General features: G+C 52.5%; 1 protein-coding gene across 1 annotated transcript; it reads right to left on the bottom strand.

The window, feature by feature from the left end:
* Positions 1-26431, bottom strand: Plod1 (procollagen-lysine,2-oxoglutarate 5-dioxygenase 1). The gene is made up of 19 exons (XM_032894865.1): positions 26299-26431; positions 21704-21795; positions 20717-20853; positions 20069-20232; positions 18455-18567; positions 17357-17420; positions 15745-15842; positions 14832-14933; positions 14208-14339; positions 11610-11731; positions 9991-10095; positions 9604-9729; positions 8793-8934; positions 7518-7631; positions 6874-6939; positions 6155-6259; positions 4851-4997; positions 3124-3249; positions 1-812 (listed from the first exon to the last, which is right to left on the bottom strand). Exons 1-19 carry the CDS (start codon positions 26372-26374, stop codon positions 657-659), a joined length of 2187 nt encoding a protein of 728 aa, XP_032750756.1. The 5' UTR covers positions 26375-26431; the 3' UTR covers positions 1-656.

Below are 26431 nucleotides of genomic sequence, written 5' to 3'. Positions count from 1 at the left end.
GTGGTTTGAACAACATTTAATAGAACTCTCATCTCTGTCCCTGTCCCCACAGGCATCGGGGCAGGGTGACCCAGTACAGTGTGAACATGTGCCCCTCCCCCAAGCAGGGTCAGCATCGAGCCAAGCATTGTCACAGATGTCTTTCCTGCCCCTCCGGGAGGATTTCGAGTTATAGTCTCAATAGAGACAATTATTTGCTCCGGTGATAAAAACCTGGAAGAGAGCGTATCATCAGTCCAGGCAGGGGTGAAGTTGGGGTAAGTGGGTTGACCCAGATCTTGGTGGCACTGAATCTTGAAACAGGATCCTGGGGGGTAGCTCTTCTAGAAGTACTCTAGGCAAAGCTTCTGACTCTCCAGTAACTCTCCAGCAGAAGTCTAGCCCCAGGGAAAGTCAGAGAAGAAGGGAGGTTGGGAACTCCAGGAAGATAAACATTGCTACCATCTCCTGAGACTGGTAGGAGCACCACGGGCAGCCCCAGTCTTGGAGGGGGTGCCCCATTTCTGGCCTGCACCCAATCCTTCCAACTGGCAGCTTCAAGAGCAACAGGAATTCAGGAATCAGAGGTCGGATTGGGTTCCTTGGCCCCAGAGGCTGCTAGGCAGTGGTTGTCAATGAAGAGATAGGTCGAATGGAAGCAGGCACTGGGCAAGCAGTTAGGGATCGACGAAGGACACAGCAATGTAGCGGGTACCCTTGGTAGTGGGAAGCCCCTCGTGGTAGTGTGTGAGCCGCCCAGGGTGCATGAGGGCCCAGCCCTTCCTTGGGGCTCTCACGGAGCAGTTGTAGCGTAGAAATCGGCAACCTCCACCCTAGGAGAGAGGAAGCATCCATGAGTTCTTCCTCAGTTCGAATCCCCTGTCCCTACAGCTCCCAGTCCTCTATTCTATTATGGCCAAGGGGCCTCTCAGCACTGAGCATCTGGGAATGCCTGAGGAGGCGCTAGGAGATACAGAGGCTGACGTCTCCAGGAGTCGGGAGTCAGGCATCCCCAGGCAAAGTCACCACTATCCTTCACCCTTTTCTAAGTTTGTAATTCCCCTAAACCTCAGGCTCTGCTTTTGTGGATAACTGATGGGGATAAGGAAGAGCACACTCTGAGAGTTTAGCTACGTGTGGGCCTGTAAGCCCAGCACTGGACAGGTTATGACAGAAGAATTATGAGTTCAAGGCCAGCCTCAGCTTCATAGCAAGTTCATGGCCAACCAGGGCTACATGAGACCTTGTCTGAAAAGCAGACACAACATATACATACATTCACTCAAACATTTAGCTCAGTACTGCTCGGGGGTGTGGCTCAGCAGGAGCACAGATGCCTAGGAAGCAAGAGAACCCCTGGGTTTCTGTAGCTCCTGGACAAATTACTCATTCCCAGAACTACTGATACTTTGTTCCCTGGGCTGTCCTGGGCAATCCTGGCCTCCAGTCCTACTAACAACCTCAGAGTCTGACACTTGTATCTTCAAGAATGGTTGATGCTCCCTAGGGGTCAAAATCCCTCCTGGCTAAGAACTCCTGGCTTCAGGCTATATTGCTTCACTGTTAATTTGTTTCCTTTGGCTTTTTAAAAGACAGGGTCTCTCTACATAGCCCTTGCTATCCTGGAAATCCGTATATAGATCAGGCTGGCTTTGAACTCACTGAGAACCTCTTGTCACTGCCTACACCACACATAACTTCCTTCTGTTACGTTCTTTAAAATATAACACGATAGGGCAAAACAGTGCCAAGGCCCCTCCAGGTTTAGCTAGGCTGTGATCTCCTTGATGGAGAAGCCCATGGAAAATTACCCAACTCTCAAACTGTCTATGTCTATGAAGCTCCCTGCAGCTGCCAAGTGAGATGGCATTGTTTGGTTTCTGCCTAAAAAAAAAAACTCAAGTTCTCATACTGGGCACCTCTCATTCCAGCACTTGGGAGGCAGAGGCAGGTGGATTTCTGATTTACTGGCCAGCCTGGTCTACAGAGCGATGAGTTCCAAGATAGCCAGGGATACCACATAGGGAAACTGTCTCAAAAACAAACAAAACAAAACAAAAACCAACTGTATTCCAGACACTTAGGTGTGGTCCTAGCCAGTTTTCAATTAGCTATAAACTGTCTGAGTGGTCCCCTCTGGTAAGTTCCTGTAACAATAACTATTTTGGTTTTGAAGACAGAGTCGCATGTGGCTCAGGCTAGCCTGGACCTTGCTATGGAGCCGAACGTGACCCTGAACTTGTGAACATCTTGCTTCTGTCTCCTAAGTGCTGAGGTTGCCGGTGTGCACCACCATGCCTGGTTTTATACAGTGCCACAGTGAACACAGAGACTGGTGAACAACAGGCAATCCCACTATCCCCAGAGCCACCTCTGCAGTCCCAACACTGTTGTTTTCATGGGTGTCCTTCACACTGTCTACCTACTCCAGGGCCGAGTCCAGAAGAACTTAAAAATAGCTGTACCCAGGCTCGATGGCCCAGCACTCAGGAGGCAGAGTCAGGCAGATCTCTGTGAGTTTGAGGCCAGCCAAAGCTACATGGGGAGACCATGTCTCAACACATTTTTTTATAAATCACAGGCAGACGTGGATGGAGGCCCAAGCTAGGTCACTCACAGGCCCTGCACAGAGCCTAGCTTCCCTTGACCTCAATGACTTCTTGGTTTCCCTAGTGCTTTCTTCCAGCCACAGTTTTGTGCCCTGGACCAAGTCTCCATACTCCCAAAGAAACTGTCTTCCTCCTTATGAGGAGAATCCTCAGTTCCTTCACCAGTAGCTGTCACTTGGGATTTATTGGGGTTTCTGCTAAGCTGTGACCTGGGTCCCCCTCGCTTGTATTCACAACTCACACGAAGACAGAAGGAAACAGAGGTGAGGAAACCTCAGGGGACACAGGGCTCCTGAGGAAGGCCAGATGCAGAAAAACTGCCCAGACCTTCTGGAATGGGTGTCGGGGTTCGTGTGAAGACACTTCCTCTTGCCGAGTGGAGCCTTGATTTATCCTTCCAGGAAGTCCTCCCCACATACTTAGCACCATCTCCCTCTGAGCCCCGGGACTGTCCGTTTCATAAGCACTGGGTTTAGCTCACTAGAGCCTGGCTCCTCCCTCAGCCTCTCCCCCAAGGCCTGAGGTCCTGGCTCACCTCATAATCTTCCCCAACCCTGTTCAGGGCTATGTTGACGGTGAAAGTAGAGGCGTCATGGTGAGGCATCAAGGAAGGCTGCTCATCGGGCTTATAGCGGACGACGAAGGCAAGATCAAACTGGGCCTGTGACAGGGCAGGGGGCGGGCGAGAAAGCCTACATCAGTCAAAAGGGGCTTTGAGGGCAAGGAGAGGCAGAGTGCATTGTGGGATCCCCTCTAATCTGCTGTAGTGTTCACCCCCAGAGGATGGGGCTGCTTATGTTCTCCAGTGCCTAGGACGGCAGCTGGCACAGAAGAGTCTCAGGAAGAGTGTGAGGGAAGAGAGGAGGGGTAAGGGGAGGGGGGATGGGAAGAGGGAAAGGAAAGGAAGGCAGAGTGGGAGCAGGAAGGAGTCCAACTCCGTTTTCCCTCTCTGGCTACTATATACATTGCCGATTCTCTGAGAATAGACCCAGGTACACTAGAGAAGGTTTGCTCTTCCAGAGGACCACGGTTTGATTTCCAGAACCCACGTGGTGACTCACGACCTTCAGCAACTCCAGTCCAGTCCCAGAGAACCCGACCACCTCTGTGTCTTCCACAGGCACTGTACACCCGTGGTGAACAGACATACATGCAGGCAAACACACACACATAGAGTTAAAAGAAAAAGAAAAGGGCAGTGTGGTGGTTTGAATATGCTTGGCCCAGGGAATGGCACTATTTGGAGGTGTGGCCTTTTGGGAGTGGGTGTGGCCTTGTTGGAGGAGTTATGTCGCTGTGGGCGTGGGCTTTTAAGACCCTTGTCCTAGCCTCCTGGAAAACAGCCTTCTCCCAGTGACTGCCAGATGAAGATGTAGAACTCTCAGCTCCTCCTGCACCATGCCTGCCTGGATGCTGCCAGGCTCCCACCATGATGATAATGGACTGAACCTCTGAACCTGTAAGCCAGTCCCAATGAAATGTCCTTGTAAGAGTTGCCTTGGTCATGGTGTTTGCTCACAGAACTAAAACCCTAACTAAAGCAAACAGGCATGCAGGGGAGTCTAAAGTCCTAGGCCTGCCTGAGCTACAAAGTGAGTTCAAGGTCAGCTTGAGCAAGTTAGTGAGACCACATCTCACAGAAGAAAGCAGGGGACCAAGATTTAGGCTCAGTGGTTCAGACCTGTAATCCCAGATCTTAAGAGGCCAAACAAGGAGGATCATCCCAAGGCCAAGGCCAGACCAGACTGCTCTGTATAGAGACCCTGTCTCGAAAGACCTATTTCTGATAAAACAAACAAACAAAAAAACAAAGAAACAAAAACAAAACCAGAAACAAAATTAAGAGAGCTGGGGATATAACTCTGTGGTAAACTGACTGTCCAGTCATGCAAGGCCCTAGGTTCAATTCCCAGTGCAGATAGATATAGATATAGACAGACAGACAGACAGGATGGGTGGGTGGGTGGATGGATGGATGGATGGATGGATGGATGGATGGATGAAAGATTCACAGGAGGCACAGCCAGAGCCTAAGATTGCATGCCAGATTCATGGGTGCTTCTCATGGCCCCTCCCAGAGGCTCTGTGTCGCCCCCCCACCCCCCCCCCATTCTCCTTCTCTCTCTCTCCACACACATTCCTTCATACCTCCCTTAGTGGGGTGGAGATATCATTCTTCCTTGGAGACCAAACCATCTAGCCTCTCCCTAAAGCTGGAACTGTCCCCCCGACTCCCCATCCTGTGCCTCCAGTCAGACCCACCTTGGTGTAGTAGCCAGGGTACAGCTTCTCTGTCAGGGGGGCGATGTACTCCACCAGGAACTTGTGCCACTCCCGCTCGAAGGTGATCTGGTTCATGTGGATGTCAATAGTGGGCACGTTTTCATAGCCACCCTGGATACGGTTGTCCTGGAAGTGACCACGGAGAGAGAATCTAAGACTCCGCACAGACTCCCAGGCTCTGATACCCGGGCTCTGGCCCATTCCTTCCCTTTGACCTTGGCACAGGATAGATATTATATGACAAAGAGGAGGAGCGTTAAAGTCCTCATCCATTGACTTTGGGTTAATCAACAGAGAGGTTATCCTGGGTGGTCAGACCTAACAGGTGAGCCTTTTTAACAGAGAATCTTGAGTAGGCAGGTAGGTCATGGCTCTGTTCCCCAGCTTCAGGAACTGGCCTGTTCCAGCAACAACATCATGAGCTGATAATGAGTCCTCACTCAATCCCAGACAAAAATAAATAAATAAATAAATAAATAAATAAATAAATAAATAAATAAATAAATAAAAAAAAAAAAAAAAAAAAGCAGCCCCAGCAGACCCACCAACTGCAGCTTTGTAAGATCCTGAGCTGAGGATCCAGGTAAGGCATCCTCAGAAACTAAGAGACGGTGCATGGGTGCTTTGGGAGTTTTGTCTTTGGTGCTGAGAACTGGATTTAGAGCCTTGTGACTCTAAGCAGGTGTTCTGCCACTGAGGTACACGGTAAGTCCCTTAGAAATGGCATCGCTGAGGTTCTGGGCTCCATAACTGTCCCTGTCACTACAGCAGAGATCTTCCCAGACACTGAAATAAATAGGTTGGGCAGGAAACCCACTCAGCTAGTCCAATGGTAGGGTCAGAGTTCAGCCAACCGGAGGCACAGAGGCCTAGGAACGCGTGCGTCTTTAAGGGCAACGCTGAAAGTTCCCAAGTCATGTGCAGGCACGGACTCCGGACAATCTTCACCGTGCCACTTGCGTCAGATGTCAGATGAACGTGGACCTGGTACCCAATGACCTTTGTACCGTGTTGGCTCATTTCTCCCCACTTTCAAATGCTCGCCCGGGGCAGGAAGCTGAAGCACTCAACAGACAAGCCAGGAAATAAAAACTCTGCACCTCACTTTAAGGCAGATCAAAACCACACGACTGGCAATGTCTGCTTGGGAACCTCCACACCCAGTTTCTAAACCTTGTACACTCGCCTGCCTGCAGCCTGAGAGTAAAGGGTCCTGGGCAGACTGGCTAGTAGGTTCTAGAAGAACCTAGGAGGGCGGTCTCCCGCAGCCTCCCAGGAATTACCTTATTGTCACCCAGAGACCATTGGCCGTAGTGTTCCATTTCCTCCACCAGCTCGTCACAGGCCACCTCCGTGAAGATGGGGAACCAGTAGACATCCGGACAAGGCTGGGAAGAGTGAAGACTCCATCATGGGGGGGGTCCAGAGTAACAGCACCATGTCGACCTCAGAATGTGGGAACCCCCTCGGGGCTCCTCGTGAGTCTCCCCCAGCCCACTCCTTGATCCTCGGGGAACTCTCTGAGTGTCCCCGAGGAGTAAGGGCTCAGCAGATGCTGGTTAGATTGAGGGGCTGAAGAAAGACAGATCAGACAGACTTTCCAGCCAAGGTTACAGCCAGCCACTGCTACCGGTATCAGCTGGGGAGAGTGTGGGCCTTGGGCAGACACTACTGGTGTGAGTGAGAAGAGAGCCCCATCCCTCACTCTTGCCTCAGAGGCTCTATTTGGGGACAGTCCGTCTGCCTCCAGCTCTGTCTGAGTTCTGGGGTTTCAGGCTCACCCCATCATGCTCAGCGGTTCTGTCCTTCTTGTCAAACGATCTACAGTCCTCGACTGGAAAGTTCTGCTGGAGAGGCCAATCCACCCCAAGCACTGCCAGAGCAGCAGGCAGGCAGGCAGGCAGGCAGACAGACAGACAGATGCCTCCCCCTACACACACATATTGAAGCCCCACCCCCATGTGCTCCCACAGCAGCCAGTGTGGGTTATGAACCCCCCTACCGTCTCCACCAGCTTCCCTGCCAGGGCCTTGGTGTAATTCTCGTGGATGTACTTCTCTTTCCAATCCTGTAGAGAATGCGACATGGAATGGGGTTCCCAAGCCCGGCCTGGATCAGCTGTGGTCACCACACGCAAAAAAGCATTGGTAGCTCCCAAAGATCTCAGGCCCCCAAAACATGAGTAGGCATGACCTCATCAGAGGCAAATTACATGTGCCTGCTGGGTGTGGGAGTGTTGTCGGGATTCACAGGATCTCACATTTGCACATATATGTACATGTGTAGATCTGTGTCTGTGTTCAGTCATGTACAAATGCCCATGTCAGCTGCCCCATCGTTTATGTATACTGTCACACACTGTCACAAATGCTGCTTCCTCTGATCAAGGCAACACCCTCGGGGGGTAAGCCAAGCCAGGGAAGACCCATTTTAGAACTGAAATAAGGGTAGCGGGAAGGTTGAAAGAGCCCAATTAAGTCATGGCTCCCCGATCCACTAGGTGGCAATGTGTCCCTCTATAATAGACTAGGGCCCTGGAGGTGAGTGGGGACCTGTGGAGAACAGGTCATGCAGTCTCCAGTTGACAACATCAACCAACTGGAGTCTCTTTGACTTCCAACCCAGGTCCAACCACCCAGGTCTTACCTCAGGGTTGCTGAACACCTCCCAGAGATCATTATGTAGGTGGGTGGTCTGGTAATTATCCAGCGACAGCAGGTGGCCAAAGGTATGCCGGTTGGTCAGGAACATGAACACCTCCTACAGAGAGTTGACAGAAAAGCGTCTGCACCCTGCACACCCCAGAGGATGGGGGCGGGCATGCAGTGCCCCACAGCCAGATTCAACCAGATTGAAGACCTGTGAGTACAGTGGGTGTCCCCAGTACCCAGCACAGCCCCACCCTGGGATGCAATCAGAGAAGGCTTCCTGGAGGAGTAAAGTAAAAGAAAATGGACTCTCTCCCTTCCCTTTCTTGTTTGCCACACTGGGGACTGAATTCAGAGCCTCAAGCCTGGAGGGCAAGAATGCTCCCAAGGGCTGTGATCGGACAGTCGGATCACAGGGGAAAACTTAACCACGACGTTACAGCAAAACAAATGCACCAGGACTGGAGAGAGGGCAAACGCCTGACAACCCAAGTGCAGTCCTTGGGACCCACGGAAAGGCAAGAAGAGAAAACCAACTCCATGAAGTTTCCTCATCTCCACGTGCATGCCGTGGGATATATGCACCACACAGCCCCTCTCTCACACACAGACACAGACAAAGAGCCAAACAGACACACAGACATGGACAGACAGATACACACACAAGACAAACAGACACAGACATGGACAGACAGATACACACACAGACAGACTCACACAGACATGGACAGACAGATACACACACAGACAGACTCACACAGACATGGACAGACAGACATAGACAGACAGATACACACAGACAAACAGACACACACATACACACATAGATACACACACAGACACACACACAAACACACATAAAAAAAAACACACAAACACACACACACACACCAACACACACACACAAACACACAACCCACCACACACACAACCACACACATACACACACACACACAAACCCAAAAAACCAAAGCAGAAAAATAAGAGCTATGAGGCAAGATATGAGGACCCATAAATGTCTCGGGCATAATTGCCAGAGAACATTGAGGCAGGAAGCTCGATTTTCTTCAGGCTCTATCAAAATAACAAACAAGCTGGGTGTGGGCGCACACGTCTGTAATCCCAGAACCCGGGAAACTGAGGCAGAAGGACCAGTCTCACCCCGGTGCCCTGAGAAGCTCCTGCCTACCCCAAGAAGACGGCCTAGTGTGCCGGTCAAGGCTGGAGGACCACAGCCCTGGTACAAGTACACCCCCCTCAAAGCCCCACTGACCTGCTGTCGGACATTGGCACAGAAACTCATGTCGGGATCCAGCTTGCTGTAGTGGAACAGGTCTACGTGCCGCAGCTCGGCCCGCAGGGCACTGCCCTTGATCAGGTAAATGTTTGAGATGTAAGGCACATTCCAGACGCCACTGAGGGAGAGAGGAGGTCACAGGCTCGCTGAGGGCTCAAAGCCTGGGAACCTTGAGCTGGGAAGAAAAGGCTGTACCAAAATTATAAATAAACCAGGTGTGCTGGCACCCATGTCATACCAGAATTTGAGAGACTAAGGCAGGAGAATCAAGAGTTGAGTCTATTGAACCTGAGGTTATAGTCAATGTTGGGGGGGGGCGTTCATTTGAGGGGTGCTAATCTGTTTTTATATGTTTTTATTTTGTGTACATACATGTGGATGTGCATGTATGAGCCAGGGGACATGGGTGGAGATCAGAGGACAGATTTGGGGAACTGGCTCGCTCCTGTCCCCATGTGGTTCCCGGAGACCAAACTCACGTCGTTGTCAAGTTTGGCAAAAGGTGCCCTGACTCACTGAGCCATCTTGCCAGATCTGATCGGACTTTCTTCTCTTGCTTCGGTGCTGGAGACTGAACGCAGGAGCTTGCAAATATTCTACTACTGAGTTAAGTCCTGAACTCAACAGTGCCGATCTCCCTGCCCCTGGGCATGGGAGCCCAAGATGACTTTCAGGGATTCTTCTGTGTGTCTGACTCTAGTCCTCTTTGCTTGGGGTTCAGCGTGACCAGAACAGTATGGGGAGAGGTACCACAAACCCTGAAGAGGTGAAGGCCATGGGTACTCACACACGACGGCCCTGCACGATGTCCACGTAGTCCTCCGAGCGGGCGTAGTACCCATCCGCACTCAGTGCCCCCCAGAAGTTGGACCAGAGCCTCCCGTGACGGGTCATGAGTGGAGCAATGACATTCCTGAGTAGGGGACACAGGCAGACCAGACTGAGGATGGGGAAGGGAAGGAGCCTGGCAACCTGTGATTTGCATGCTGGGATCTCTGGGGAAGGGCAGGCCCGGCTCATTTGAAGCCTCATCCCTCCTGTGCTAAGGACAGACACAGGAAGGTGCCATTCTATCAACCTTTGAAGTTGTCAGGCTGGGAGCCCCAAGGAGTAGAAAGCAAAGGGGCCTCCCAGCCTGAGCAGGTTTAGCCCAGGAGGCCACCCACAGTCTTACTTGTTTTGCTCAATCAGGAGCCGTAGGCTGTTCGGCTCGGTCAGGGCCACGTCAGCATCCACGCTGAAGTAGTAGGTGCATGTTTGGTCCTGGCGGCACAGGTTGCTGTGAGAGGAAAAGGGGTGAGAAAGGGGAGAGGAAGGGAGAGGCTGGTCCCAGAGCTTCCTCAAAAGATACCACATCCGTTATCACAGCTTGGCTTTATGATGTACGGAGGAAAGGGCCTTAGAACTCATGGGAACTCCAGGAACAGGCTGGGATCTCAAAGGTCCCCCTCCCAACTCTAATAGGGGGGGCATTTGAGCTCACATATTAAGGACTTGGTAGTGCAAAGTCTTGAGCTGGGGGAGGCCCAGACCTTCAGATGGGGCTCAACCTTGCCTGTCTTGAGATCAACTGAGCAATGAAAGTTGGGGTACACAAGAGTAGCAGAGCACTTGGTTGGTTTGTGTGAGGTCCCGGGCTCATTTCTAGCACCCCAGATTTAACAAAACAAACAAACGCGCCCCTGGGTATGACGGCACACACCTGTAAGCAACTGCACTTGGGAGAGGGGAATCTGAAGTTTAAGGGCAGCTTTGGCTATACAGCGAGTTAAAGGCCAACCTGGGCTACATGAGACCCTGGCTCAAAATGCTGAAAACCCTCCCTTAAAAGATCCCTTTTGTTTAACCAGTCCAGGGCTCAGAAGGCAATGGCCCCTTAGTCTGAGGCTTCCCGTTCCACCTAAAATGGTTTTCTGTTCCTAAATGACTAGGAGAGAGGGGGGAAGAAGAAAATTACACCTTCCTGTGAAGAAGTCAAATTTCAGTGTCCCTAATAAAAGTCCTTCTGGGGCACAATCTCACTCATTCGTTATACATCGGTGGCCATCTTCATGCTACATGGGCAGACAGCTCAGCAAGGGCGATGGAACCCGCTAAGAGCTGATTCCTATCTGGTACTTTATAGGAAGATTGAAGGGAGTCTGCCGGCCCCAGACCGAGATGGGAAGTTTCATTCTTTTGAAACAGCACATAGCCCCAGCTGGCCTTAAGCCAGCTGTAGAATTGAGGATGACCTTGAACTCCTGCCCCTCCCGCCTGAGGTTTCAGGTGTGTGCGACCATAGCCAGTTTACATGGTGCTGAGGATCACAGTGTCACCGCGCACCACACAGTGTCACATTGGTCCCTAAACCTGGACCAATGGGGTCTTGTTTTTAATGAGTATTAGCATGTGAGTGCACCACAGTATGCTTATGAAGGTCAGAGGATAACTTTATGAGGTCGGACCTACCCTCCCACAGCCAGGAGGTAAATGCATTTACCGAGTCACCGTATGTCTAATAATAAAAAAGAATAGTGAGAGACTGTTTCTCTGTCAGTCTCGATCTCTTTCTAGCCCTGCAGCCTTTCGTCTATCTCCAATTTGCCTTCTAAACCCACATGACACTGCCTGGGAGCCCCCAAGTTATCCAGACAGAGACCACTTCCTCATCTCACAGAAAGCCCTGAAGCCCCGACGGGGTTAGGACTAGGTTGGGGCCCACAGAGCCGTCTGAATTCCCAGCCTGCTGCTCCCAATGCCATGGCCCATCTCCCCACCGCCACGAATGAAGAGGACCCAGAAGTGACTCACGCGCCCATGTTCCTGGCGTCTGCGTTGGCCATGCGTACCTCAGGACCCACTAGCTTCACAGACTGGTACTCACTGCCGTGCTCTGCCAGGAACTGCTCTACCTGAAGCTTGTGGTGCTGTTCCTGGGGTGGTGAGGAGGCAGGGGACAGATGGAGACGCAGCACCCCTGTCACTTGCCAGAGAATGCTATCTCTGACACACTCATGCCATCTGCGTCTCTGTCAGGTCGTTCTCTGACCTTCTCCATGCTCAACTTCCCCAGCCAGGCTCTACCCCATTGGCCTCTTCTCAGCTCCGTCATCAGGACATCCCCTCCTCCCAAAGACCCCCACATCCAGAAACTCTGATGACCTTTGGGGTGTCGTGTTAACCAGTGTACCAGAGGGATCTGGCAGTCTGAACCTGGAGCCCCTATCCTGGGATGCGTGTCCGGCCGCCATTCTGTCCGTAGGGGCTTGATGTACATTGGAAGTGAATGTGGGTAAAGTCAAGAAGGGAGCCAAGCTGAATGGGAGACTGGGGGTCCCTGGTACAGGCATCTCATTACAGCTGGAAGATTGTGATGGTTTGCATAGGCTTGGCCCAGGGAGTGGCACTAGTAGGAGGTGTGGCCTTGTTGGAGGAAGTGTGTCACTGTGGGGTGGGCTTGGAGACCCTCCTCCTAGCTGCCTGAGGATGCTCAGTCTGTTCCTGACTTCCTTCGGTTGAAGATAGAAAACTCTGAGCTCTTCCTGCACCATGTCTGCCTGGATGCTGCCATGCTCCCACCTTGATGATAATGGACTGAACCCCTCAACCTGTAAGCCAACCCCAATTAAATGTTGTCCTTTATAAGAGTTGCATTGGTCATGGTGTCTGTTCACTAAGACAACTAACTAAGACAAAGATATAAAGGGAAGACACAGGCAAGGCATCTGAGCAAAGCTCAGAGGGGACAAAGGCCCCATAGATTAAATAAGACTTGGCCAGTCAAAGACACATCAAAGTAGAGGAGAGACAAGGCTTTTTACCTAGCCAGAAGAGTGCTTAACCACCAGGCCTGCTCCCCACAGAGTTCAGGGCTCAGGACTTGAACCCATGTCCCCTGAAGCTCCTAAATCAATGGTAGCCCAACTTGACTGTCATCAAATCAAACCCAGAAGGCACTAAGGAGGCCAGAAACAAAAATGACAACAGTCAAGGTGTGGCTTGAATGAGAAGAGCCCCCATAGCCTCCTATGTTTGAATAGCTGGTCCCCAGTTGGCGGAACTCTTTGGGAAGGATTAGGGGGCGTGGCCCTGCTGGAGGAGGTGTGTCATGGGGGCGGGGCCAGGCTTTGAGATTTCAAAAGCTTTCTGCCATCCTTACTACGCTCTCACTCTGCCTGCTGCTCATGGCTCCACACGTGTGCTCTCAGCTCTGGCACACCGTTGTTCCACTACCACAGACTCTAACCTTCTGGAATCACAAACCCAATCCATTTGTGATTTATTTCGTACACTGCCTCGGTCATGGTGTTTTGTCACAGCAGCAAATAGGAAACTAAGACCCAAGGTTACCCACTACACACTACCTGTGAACGGCAGCCTCTCCCCCTCCACTCCCCTTACTATGAGGGTAAAACCCAGGGGCTCGGGCCTGGAGAGACTTGACTATTCATCCATTAAGAGAACTTGCTGAGCTGGGAATGGTGGTGCACACCTTTAGTCCCTGCAGTCGGGAGGCAGAGAGAGGTGGATCTCTGAGTTCCAGGCCAGCCTGGTCTACAGGGCAAGTTCCCGGACAGCTAGGGCTACACTGAAAACCCTGCCTCCAAAAAAAAGAAAAAGAGAGAGAGAGAGAGAGAGAGAGAGAGAGAGAGAGAGGAGGGAAGGAAGGAAGGAAGGAAGGAAGGAAGGAAGGAAGGAAGGAAGACTAAAAATAATTAATTAATAAGTGCTTGCTGCTCTCCCAGAAGACCTGCGCCTTGGTTCCCAGCACCCGTGTCAGATGGTTCATAACCACTTGCAACTCCAGCTTCAGGGAGTCCAACACCCTCACCTGGCTTCCACAGGCACCTACTCTCATGTTTGTTTACATGCACACGCACATACACATAATTTTAAAAGTCAAAACACTTAGAACCCACACATTCTAGGCAAGTATACTACACCTGAGCTACTACCCCTTTATGTATGAAAAAAAAATTTTTTTAATGGGAGAAGGCTAAGCTCACTGTGTAGCCCAGGGTTGGCTTTGAACTTACAAACCTCAACCCTCAGCCCTCTCTGTAGCTACTCAGCTCCTCCTGACCCCCTTACTCTTCTGGGCACTTCACGGGTTAACTTGTTTTTAATGTTTGCAGCAATTCTAGGTGATGAGCGCAGTGCTGACCTCGGTTCCACTGGTGAGAAGTCAGAAGGAGAGAGTTTAAGTTGATGCCCCAGGTCACACAACCAAGAAAAGCCACAGTGCTGGGTGACAAGCCCAGTCCGCCCGGCCTAGACAGCTAGTGATTCAGGGACACAGCCCACTGCTCACTTCCACTCGGCCCAGGCTCACTGAGATCCTCAGAGGTCTTAGGCCACCTCACGAGGCTGGGCCCTTGAGCTGAGCTCCATGGGGTGGCTTCCACTCACTTGGTTGTGAATGAAGAGCCGCATCTGTTTCTGAGGGTATCGCAGGTGCAGCAGCCGCCGGAAGAACAAGGATAGGAATGGTGTGGGCTGCTCAATGAACACACCGACCAGGACGGTGGGGAGAGCTTCATCCTGCAGAGGGAAGGACAGAACAAAAGTGGAGCAGGCTCTAGTCACTGGCCGCCGCCGCCGCCGCGCCCCTACCATGGCCCCGGGACACCTGAGGTGGAGGCACATGGCCTTGAGAGGCTAGATGCCCAGGTCACAGATCGAAGCAGGCCATGCAGGCATAGGGCTGGCAGGACACATGGTAAGGCCTGTTTAAGAAAGGTACCACCAATCCCCAGGCTCCTACCAAGGCCAATGGATAGCACGACACCAGATCCTGGCCATAACTGACGACGAGGGCTCACAGCAGAGGAGGACACTATAGGGGCATGAAGGGCTAGGGAGAAGAAAGGAACTTGGACATCAGGAGGGAAAAGCTGGACGTGGGTGACCCACAGACAGACAAAACCTCCTTCCCTTCTCACCGAAGCATCGTTCTAGTCAAGATCACCCCCTCCTCCCCACCTCTCATGCGACTGCCCTCAACTCTCCCCCTCAGCTCATGCCAGGCCTTACCCCAATGCCCTTGAGGCTTCGTAGGCCCTCGTCGCACACGGTGCAGCCCGTCTCGAAGGTCCAGAATCGAGGAATGTAGTTGCCCAGGTAGTTCACCTGCAGCTGTTGGGAGTCAGACGCAAGGTGTCAGAGGAGCCAAGCCGGCCACAGACCCCGCTGCCAAAATAGCAAATTTCATCTCCCTGCCTGCTATCTTCTCCTGTCTCTGGAGGAATGCTCCGTCGTGCAGGAGGGCATCCTGGCTAAAGAGAGCCGGGGGCTTACAAAAACCCAGATTCCTAGACACTTGCCCTCCTAGGAGTCAGGTAGCAGAGGTGGGTAAAGCCAAGATGAGCATTTTTTTTCTGTTATTTAGGGGTTGGGGGTTAGGGAGAGGGAGTTGGGGGGAGGGGAGAACAGAATCTCAGTTTGTCCAGGCTGGCCTTGAACTCACCATGTAGCCAAGGATGACTTTAAATTCCTGATCCCCACCCACAAGATTCTAAAGCTGGTGACAGGCAAACGTACTAGGAGCCACAAACCAGTCCTCTGGGACCACGGGTGTGCTGTCCCCAGACACTATCTGCCTCCAGCCCCTTCCACTCCACCATGAAGAAGGGACTCTCCTATATGTGACAGATTGGTCCCTGGTGCAGGCACCCGATACGTGTTCACTCAATGAATATGTGACTGCCATTATCACGACAGCCCAAGATGGTTCTGGAACCTTCCTCAAAGCCTAGGTGGGACGGTGGCCTCTTTTGTGGATTCTGCGGTCCATCAGGGATGGACCTGCCCACCACCATAGAGAAACAGGACACCACTTACCAGAGGACCCCAAACAGTGCCGCTCCCCCAGAGAGAACAATCGCAGTAGAAGAATTGGGACTCTGGCTTCCTCCCACACTCCCCTAAGGCTGGGCCCCAGCCCTACCTTGGTGGGCCCGTTGCCGTGGATGACCACTGGGAGGGTGTCATAGGCCAGATTCCGGGCTCTCACGTGGCCCATTTCAAACTTGAGTACGACTTCATCTGGGGGTGGGAAAGTACAGTGGCAGAGAGGCCAGGGCTTCGGCTCTGCAAAAGCTGCTTCACCCTCTAAGCCTCAGTTTCCCCATCTGTGAATTCCTTCTTTTTGTTTTTAAAGACTTGGTTTTGGGGTGTGTGTGTGTGTGTGTGTGTGTGTGTGTGTGTGTGTGTGTGTGTGTGTGTGCACATAAATGCAGGTGCCCAAGAAGGCCAGAGAAATCAGCTCCCCTGGAGCCGGAGTTAACAGGTAGCCATGAACTGCCTGACATGGGTGCTGGGAACCAAATTCCCATCTTCTGGAAGACTTCCTAACCACTGCGCTATCTCTCCAGCCATGCTTCTTTTAAAATTATATTTAGCCAAGCACGCCTTTAATCCTAGTAGGTAGAGGCCGGCAGATATCTGAGACTACATAGAGAAACTCCGTCGCAGAAATTAAAATTGAAATTACATTTATGAATCTAGTGTCTGCGGATACATATGTGGGTAATGGAACACCTTGCCAAAGTCGGTTCTCTCTTTCAATCCTGAGTCTTCTGTGGCTCAAACTTGCCACTGGGCCACCTTCCCAGCCCTGAAATCCCTTCTTCGGGGGGTAAATGTGTGGCCAACAAATACTTTTTTTTTTTAAGATTTCTTTTATGTATATAAGTACACTGTCGCTGTCTTCAGACACACCCGAAGAGGGCATCGGATCACATTACAGATGGTTGTGAGCCACCATGTGGCTGCTGGGAATTGAACTCAGGACCTCTGGAAGAGCAGTCAGTGCTCTTAACGCCCAAGCCATCTCTCCAGCCACCACCTCCACCCCACCCCCGTTTTTTTTCCTCCTCGGAACTGAGGACCGAACCCAGGGCCTTGCACATGCACTTGCTAGGCAAGCACTCTACTACTGACCTAAATCCCCAACCCTGGCCAGCAAGTACTTGGCACAACAGAACGGAAGGCACACAGAGGCCACAGTGACCCCACTTAGTGTGGTGACTCATTAGAGCCAGAAGGAGGAGGGGCAGGGGGAGGGGCAGCAGAGACTGAGAACATCCCAGCTGCAGACACAAGGGGCAGCACTGAGGGAAGCATGACACGTGGTCAATCAGGACGACCTGTAGTAAAGTCATCACCAGCTTTGGGCCCAAGAAGGGGTCACTTGTACTGATATGACATGTAGGGCAGGTACCTGCCCAAGGATGTCACTGCCTTCTCCTAAGTGAAACAGCTGCTCTTCTCCCTCCTTTGGAGACACAACTTTGTCCCCAAAACATCTGAAGGGTCTCTGGGGACCTGGGCAGAAGGCTCACAACAGCCCAGTACAATGACCAAGGAGGGGCCACTTGGTTATTGAAAACCTTCCTCAACTCCTCAAGCCTCCCACTCAGCTCCCTTTCCTCCTCAGGCTCCACCCTTCCTCCCCTCTAAGGCCCGCCTCCTCTTCTCTCTGGCCCCACCCCTCCTCCCTTCTGAGTGGCCACCTCTTTTCCTCTCCGGCCCCACCCACTCGCAATGCTACTGCTCACCCAAGGCTCCATCCAGGTTCTGGAAGATTCGGCAGCGATGGTCCAGGCTGATATTGATTTGCTCCTGCAGGAAGGACGGACGGCATGGGCTGCAGCAGGGACAGGCACCAGCGGGGACAGGGGACAGGGCCGAGCCAAGACTAGGTCCCAAGCACACCCAGCATGGGGAGCCTTCCCCTCACTAGCCCAGCCTGCCACATCCTGGCTCTATCCACAGAGGACCGGGAAGTCTCGAGATGGGCAGGAAGCTAAGGAAGCGGCTGGCTCGACCATAAGGATGCTAACCACGTGACAGCACACGCTGAGGCATAATGTCATCACTGTGGGTCAGGCTCGAGTCCCGGGTTTCTGTATACATATATGAATCCGATCCTCACGACATTCCTGTGAGAAGTGCTAACAATATTGTTCTTCATTCCTCACTACGTTAACTTAGACTCTGAAGGACGGTTTGGGCTGACCTCAAGTTCATGACCCACCTCCAGCCTCAGTCTCCACATGCTAGGATTCCAGACACACCATCAGGCCTGGCTTTTTAAATTTTATTTATTTTTTTAGATGAGCGTTTTGCCTGCGTGTCTGTGTGTCATACGCATGTTCCCTGGGAGATCAAAAGAGGGCATCAGGTCCCCCTGGAACTAGAATTCCTGACAACTGTGAGTCATCATGTGGATGCAGGGAAGAGACCCCCCACCCCCGGCCTGTGTGACAGCAGCAATTTCTCTTAATCACTAAGCTAATTCTTTAGTTCCATACATTTTGTGTGTGTGTGTGTGTGTGTGTGTGTGTGTGAGTGTGTGTGTGTGTGTGTGTGGGACTGAACTGAGTCACTAAGCTTGGCGGCAAGCACTGTTACCCATAGAGCCATGCTACAGGCTTTGCTTTAACCCAAACAGGGCGCACTCGTTACTCCAGAACACCGGGCAATGGCCGTCCCCAAGTCTATGGCAGTCTGTTAGTTACAGCAGCCCAAATGAACCGAGACACCAACCCACTGGCTCAGATCCCGGGGGGTTGTCCCCTGTGCAGCCTGGCCAGTGGGATCCAGGGTCAGGATTCCCCCAGACCCTTCTCCCTAACCCACCTACCACCTCTTACCCTCTTCTCCGGGTCCAAGAAGATCTTCGTATAAAAGAGCTGGTCGCTGTCATTGTCCTGGCCCTCCCACTCGGCCACCAGTTTGCTGAGGCTGGGAGCAAAACCAATGAAGCCTGGAGAGGTAGTGGGGGCCGAGACACAGGCTTAGCTTCCAGCCTCTGGGAAGCTTCCCTTAGCCACCAGCCACCTCCCACTGCCTTACTCTTCTCTTCTGACTGAGGGGAGGTGGGATGCAAGCCAGCTAAGGCCACCAGGTGAGCATTCCAAGACCAATGGAACCCACTGAGCTGGGCCCACTTGGCGCTAGGTCCCTAGAAAGAGGATTAGGAAGGATCCCTGTTTCCCTTTTATACAATCATCTGAGCAGCTTGCATCAGAGAAGGGGAGAGGCTAAAAAACTGTCACCCAGCACTCCAGGGTCTGAGCCCCAGCAGGGAGGGAAAGCCCCAAGGTGCTCCTAGAAGCAGGAAGGAAGAAACAAGACACTTGGCCCCAGGGCTAGCTCCCCCTCACCCCGCCCTCCATCCCTGCCAGGCCATGGCAATTGTGTTAGCTCTCTGGGGCTGGTGGGAACAGCTCTCCCTGCTGAGGCAGGGGGAGGCCTGTGGGTTCTACTCTCCGAAAGTACTGAAAAGGGCTGAGGGCCAGGCTCAGTATCAGGAGAGAATGAAGTCTAGATGGGAGTGGGTGTAGGTGTGTAAAGGAAGACACAGGGGAATTTAGTTGTTTTTGATAAAGGGTCTCACATAGCTCTGGCTGGCTTCACCCTTTCCATTTAGCGAAGAATGACCTTATGAACTCTCGCCACCATGTCTCCAATTCTTGGGAACCCAGGGCTTAGTATATTCGGGTAAGCATTCTACCAACTCAGCCACCCGCCCCACCCTGTTTTTCTGCTTTTAATTTCTTTTTTACACATTTGTGTGTGTGAGTGTGTGTAAATGAATTGTGAGTGTGTGGGTGAGTGTGGGGTGTGTGTATATGTGGGAGTGCTGGGGGGGTGAGTGTATGTGTGAGTATAGGGGGTGTGTGTTTGTGTGAAGATGAGTGTGTATGAGAGTGAGTGTATGTCTGTGGGTATAGGTGAGTGGAAGGAGTGGAGTGAATGATGTGTGTGTGTGAGTGTGAGTGCGTGTGTGTGTGTGTGTGTGTGTGTGAAAATGAGTGCGTATGAGAGTGAGTGTGTAACTGTGGGTATAGGTGAATGGGGAGTGAGTGTGTGTCAGTGTGTGTGTGCACGTGGGGGCGGCGAGGGGTTTGTAGGTCAGAGGACAACTTAAGACAGTTGCTTCTCTCCTTCCACCACGTGGGTTCTGAGGATTAAACACAGATTGTTAGGCTCGATGGCAAGAGGCTATGCCCACTGAGCAATTTCATCAGTCCAGGAAATAAGGTCTCATGGAGCCCACTGAGTCACTGGGCTCTAGAGATCTTTGGAAAGCAGAATGAGGTTATCAGGGGTGATTCAGTTTCTCCAGTATAGCTAGATGGCCCTTCAACAGAGTGAGGAGGACCCCCCACTCAGAGGCTCTCTTTGACACAGTATGCATTTGAAACCTAAGACCCACGGCCAAGTCAGGCACCGGTCCCCACACCCTGTGCAGAACCACTTACCTCCAGAGCCCAAGAATCGTTTGCCATCGGGGACTGTGGGATACTTGGCCTCCAGCCTCCGGTCAGGGTAGATAAGCTCCTCTGCTGAGAAGACCACCCGGCTCTTGGCCTGCTGGAACTTCTTTAAGAGTTCCCGGGGTCCCGAGGCAAACACCACGTCATAGCTGAGGCCAAAGCAGGAAGAAGATGAAGCAGCTCCAGAGAGAGCACCCACAGGGGGACACAGGGATCAGGACCCCCTCACATCCTATGCCAGCCACCATCTGAGAGACAGATCTGCACTCCGCCACATACTGCTGTCTGCCCCATTTCCGTGTCATATTAAAACTGGTTCCTCTGTCATCTTGCCGCTCACACTCTTTTTTTTTTTTTTTTGGTTCTTTTTTTTCGGAGCTGGGGACCGAACCCAGGGCCTTGCGCTTCCTAGACAAGCGCTCTACCACTGAGCTAAATCCCCAACCCCCGCTCACACCTCTTATCTCTTCCCCAACAGGGGTATTGGCTTACATCCGAGAGACATACCCTGGGCTCTCCTGACCCTAGATAAGCTTAGCAAGGGAGCCTCCTGATGTCCAGGAAAGGTCTTACTTGGGACCCCGCCCCTAACACCACTCCGAACTCCCAGGACCCGATTCCCCGAACACCCACCTGTCAACGAAGAGAATAACCAGGTCTTCCTTGTCTGCATACTTCTTCAGTGCCTTCTTCAGCAGCCGAACCTTCTGTCCTCCGCCTGCTGCCGATGGTCCCCCGGCCGCGCTCCAGTCCTCCCCCAGGCCCAGTGACTGCAAGAGAGAGGCCCCCAGCTTTTGGTGGAGAAATATTCTCCCCACCCAGTTTGAGCAGTGGCTATCTTTGCTTCCGTACCAGGTGATGCCAGGGGTGGTCATGTGACCGTGCATAAACATTCGCTACATCCACACTCCTTCGGCCCCTCCCACAGCTGGAGCTTTGAGCATATAACCCAAACATGGCCTATCAGAGTCTTCCCTGGGACCATTGTTAAAATTAAGGCAAGGATGTCATGATTGGCTGAGGTTGAAAAGGTTGTGGTATAGGAGTCTGCGGTTTGAGTCACCGCAATGGAGAGAGCCTATTTCTGGAGATGGGAAAATAAAGCCCTTTGATGCCTGGGACCCTGGATCTAGCAACGCCTGAAATAACACCCAGCTTTCTATAGGACATGACTAGGCTGAGTGCGTCTCTGTCCCCAGTGCCCAACACTCAGAATGGCCCACTGAGGTGAGGGCTGACTTCCGGCAGGCAGGTCCCATAACGACACGAAGCCTATGCCCGGCAGACAAGCAGTGTATGCATTCCAGAGAATGTATTTAGACCACATCCACTAAGATGTGGGATTGTGGGAGTGCTGGTTCCCAGGCTCTGCCATCTACACTACCACTCCCAGTGAGGCCGGTGCACACTGCCATCCGGGTACCACTCCACATCTCTCTAGCCTCCACTCTCCCTCTCATTCACCTCCTAGAATCTACTCACACTCCGCCCTTCATCCTAATCCAAGCTCACTCTTGGAGCCCTAACTGTGGGAAGGAGATGCCCCAGCCCCTCGACTCCCCCCACACACACATATACACATGTCACACACCGTCTCTGCCTTTCCCAGGAAGCCCTCACCTGGATCTTGTAGTTGAAGAACTGGGCTGAGCGCTTGAAGCGGCGGAAGCCCTCAGTCTCTTTTGTGGCCACGGTGAGGACCAAAAGGTTGTCTGTGGACAGAGAAGGGGACGATGAGGAGAAAGGAATACATGAGCCTTGAACGGTGGCCTTCATCACACCACTACAGTCAAGGGCTCAGGCTATGCCACGGACCATCTAGTGGGGTAAGGAAAAAACAGGGGTGTAACCCTTGTCTCCCAATTCCCTCCCTTGGGGTCCTTGTATGTAGAAACTGACAAATATGTCAGGCAGCAATGGGGGTAGGGGTGCACCCTGCCTTGTGAAACAAAGTCTCTGGCTTTAGAGGGTTGCAGGCATCACGTGGGGTGGAAGGGAGGATGCCCTGAGCGCTGACCATGGGAGGATCTCTCTGGCCGGTGCTGGGCATTAGTCTGGGGATGGCAAGTACAGGATTCAGAGGCCGCTTCCTCTCTACGCATGCACCAAGGGTGGACATACTCATCCAGTCTGGTCCTTCCCAACCCTGCATAGCTGACTCTCCCAATGCCATGTTTCCAGTTCAGGCTGCCTGAGGTAGAGACCAACTTAAAGTCCACCCATCTGTCCATGTCTGTGGCCAGAGGAGCTCATACCATCTCTCCTCCCTCTCATTTTGAAAATGGTTCTCATGTGACCCAAGCCCATACCCAACTCAACAGGTAGCAAAGCTGTCCTTGCATTTGTCTCTCGGTCTTCCTACCTCCACTCCCAAACGCTGAGATTCCAAGAATGCACTACCAACATGTCTGGCTTTGTTACTACCTTCTTAACAAGGGACCTCAGCCAGGTCTGCAGTGCGACTTCACCTCGGCAACAGAACGTGCTAGAAGCAACTGCCAAGACAGCGTCTGTGGGAGTCCCCAGCATCCCCTGTAGACCCTATTGTGAGGCTGTGATGCTTGAGAAGTGAGGGTAGGGGCTGGCCTGCCAGCTTAGATCCTAACACTGCCTTACAAACTATGTGACCCAGGGCAAGGCCCTGGAACTCAGTTCTTTATTGTCCTTATTCAGTAATGACAATAAAGTGCCTGCCTTTCAGGGCTGCTAGACACTTGGCACACAATGAGAGAAATCAGTGGGGTTGACCAGTGAGGGGGATGCCTTGTCCAGTATCCATGGCTCTGTGTGGCTAGAGGGTAGACTCATTTCATGTTTGTGTATGACTTTTCTTCAGCCTGAGTCTTGCTGATGGCTTCTGTCCTTCTTGCCAAAAATCCCAGGGCCAGCCAGACATACTAGCACCCCTTTCCTTCCTCTGCTATCAACCCCTGTGATTCCCACTCAGATGTTTGCCCATGGAGGTTGAGGGACAGGCCCACTATTCAATGGCTGGTATGGCTCCTCTGAATCCAGAACTCCCATTTATCTAAATGAACAGGACAACACACACACACACACACACACACACACACACACACACACACCCACACACTCTCAAAAACAAACCAAATAGTAACAATAACAACAAACCAGTCAGGCCAGCAGCAGGCAGGTCAGACCTTCCCCTTCCCACCTCTGGACATCAGGAGTTTGAGCTGAGAGAACAAAGGAAACCAGGTCTCCCAGCTGCTTAGGCAGGAAGTTATCCCCTGCAGCAAGGGATCAGTGCCAGAACGTGAAGCAGGAATTGGCAGGACCCGGTGGGATGGGTTCAGGGGCCTGGGCAGGAGCAGATGATGCCATAAACAGCTGTGGAAGGGGTTGGAGAAATGGCTCAGCGGTTAAGAGCGCTGACTGCTCTTCCAGAGGTCCTGAGTTCAATTCCCAGCAACTCCATGGTGGCTCACAACCATCTGTAATAGGCTCCGATGCCTGGTGTGTCTGAAGACAGCGACCGTGTACTCATGTACATAAAATAAATCTTTTTTTTTTTTTTTTTTTTTCCGGAGCTGGGGACTGAACCCAGGGCCTTGGGCTCGCTAGGCAAGCGCTCTACCGCTGAGCTAAATCCCCAACCCAAAATAAATCTTAAAAAAAAAAAAAAAAAAAAGAAAGCAGCTGTGGAGGGGTAACCTCCCCACTTGGCCCTGGGGGCCCAGAGAAGAAAGCTGCTTCGTCTCACAAGAGAGGAAGGGCTGCCAACGCTTGCCTGAAAAGTTAAGTCTCCCTGCAGGTGAGGAAAACCAATCCAGTCATCAGCTCTGAGGCCCTCTTGCCAAAAGGGGTCAGGAAGAGTATCATAGGCCAGCACGTGCTTCGGCTGTCCCAGAACTCACTCTGTAGACCATGCTGGTTGGCATCGAACTCACACAGATCCACCTGACAGAGGTGCGCCCAGCCACATTCACAGCACGCAGCATGGTGGAACAGCTGACTAAAGACAGAACCCTGAGCCACTGGGGTTTCTCCAAGCTCCCCTAGTACAGGTACCTTCTCCAGTCCACCATCAAGCCCATCAGAGCTCTGGGCCACCCACATAGTGTCAACAGGAGTTGTGGGTTGACCGGGATAGCACCCCCACCCCACCCCCCTCCCATCCCTCACCCCCACCCCCGAGGCCTGTTTTGTCTGCTCAACAGCCACGAAAACCAAATGGGCCTGGCACCCTGAAAGCTCAGCCCTCCCCACCTGCTGCCCAAAGTCCGGCGATGATCTCCCAGATGGACAAACTGTGACCCCAGTCAGCAGAGGTAAAAGAGGGGTGGTAGAGCAAAGTGGTAAGAGCAGATGGCTCAGCAAGGGATTGAACCTCCCCGTGTCTCCGTGTCCTCAACTGCACCATAGGAACCGTGGATAAAGGAGCCCTCTCTCAGAGATTAATGTGAAGGCTCAATGAGTATCTTAATTACTGGGTGTCTGTGAGGTGATGCCTCCATTCTTGGCACGGAGGCATCAAGAGGGGGAGCTGAGTACCCTCAGGCACCGGCTTTCACCTGCCGCTGCTGGGTCAGGAAGAAGGACCGTGTCCTCAGTAGTGAGGAGCATCTCTGACCCCCTCCCACTCTGGGCGGAAGCTCTTGTAACTTGGATGGTCTGGGTAGAAGGGCATACACCAGCAGAAGCAGGAGAGCACGTGAGACAGAGAAGAGGTGGCTTACCACAGGGCCCCAGGCTCCCGTCACTGGGTGGACCAGGCTTTTGCACACTTTACCAACCCCGTGGTTGCGTCAGACTTACCAAATAGTCTCTCATCCATCTTCCTTCCACGACAGATTAGACCCTACAGAAAACTAGCTGCTCTGAGCTGGGAAAGAATGCCCAGAGCCTTGACTTTACGGGGACTCAGGGACCGGCCTCATCTGAGGAATCTCTCGTGATCTCTGGGAATGAGGTATTGCCACCCTGTGTATCGGTCTAGAATACCAAGCTTCTCAAAGACTGTGCATCCCCAGTGTAACCAGTGGAAGGTGTGTGATCCTGTGTTTAATAGCATGGATGCAGCAGGCATTCGAAAACCAGTGGTTCCCAGCACATGGGTCTCAAAGCCTTGGGGTTTGTTTTTTGTTTTGTTTTTTTGGGGGGGGTTGTTTGGTTTTGGTTTTGGCCAGGGTCTCATGTAGCCTAGACTGACCTCAACCCTTTGTGTAGTAGAGGATGACTTTAACGTCTGATAATCCTGCTCCAACCTTCCTCAGTAGTGGGGTTATAAGCACGCACAGCCATGTTTTACTTTATGCAGTGCTGGGAACCAAACCCTGGGCTGCATGCAAGCTAGGCAAGCGCTCTTACCCACAGGGCTCACCCACCAGAGTCTGACACTCTCCTACCACCCACCATGACTAGGCCAGCTCCCAGGTCTCCAGGAGGATGGGCAGAAGGAAACAGGATGCCCTAGAGAATGTGGCTGCTTTGGTTTTGCCTGTCTGGGTGGTCCACAGTCTGTTCTCCTGGGGGGGGGGTGTCTCAGACAGCAGGACTGAGGGTGGTCTAGTCCAGCATGGGCTGGGGAGACGGGATAGTGGGGCAGTCGGGACACAGTTCAGAATCCAGTAGCCCCTGGAGAAGCAGAATGAGCACTGGCTGCGAGTTCAAGCGACCCGGGACCAACCACTCCCGGCTGCATGCCTTGCTAAGCTCCTGCACTCAAAATCCCCTTACTCTAAAGATAACAAGAACTCACGGCTGGGCTCCGGAACCAGACACACCCAGAGAGGTAGATAAAGCCATTCCCAATGCCCACAAGCTGTGTGCCCTTCGGGAGAACCAATCAACTCTGGAGCCTCAGTTTGTGAAGCTAGAAAATGGGGTTAAACATAAGAAAACACTTACAGTAAACGTGCTTAACTGGTGCTTAACTGGTGAGGCCCGGCTACTGTAGGAGCCTTGCTACTTAATATGGGAACTGTGATTGATCATGGGCTCCTCTGGGCGCCAAATGAGGTTAGGGGGCGCGCGTGGGTGGATGAGGGGTGTACTTCGGCTATCCTCTCCTCTGCTCGCAGGACAAACCTAGGAATCCTGACCTCATGAGAGGAAGTGATCTATCGGAGTTACCCGCGGGCAAGTGGACAGATGACCAAGACCCAGTTCCCCCCGCCCTTCCAGCCCAGGTCGCCTGGACACCCCGGTCCTCGGCGAGACAGCCTGACACAACTCCGCCGCCGCGCCCTCACCCTCCAGCTTGGCGTCGTCCTTCGCCTGGGCCAGAAGAAGCCAGGCCAGCGGGGCCAGGAGCAGCAGGGACCGCATAGTCGAGTCTTGGAGACGATCCGCCGGCACTGAAACACAAGCTGAACTGGAAACTTC

This window comes from Rattus rattus, chromosome 1 (assembly GCF_011064425.1).
Source record: "Rattus rattus isolate New Zealand chromosome 1, Rrattus_CSIRO_v1, whole genome shotgun sequence".
Taxonomy (NCBI): Eukaryota; Metazoa; Chordata; class Mammalia; order Rodentia; family Muridae; genus Rattus; species Rattus rattus.
This window is presented reverse-complemented; position numbering and strand designations above follow the sequence as displayed.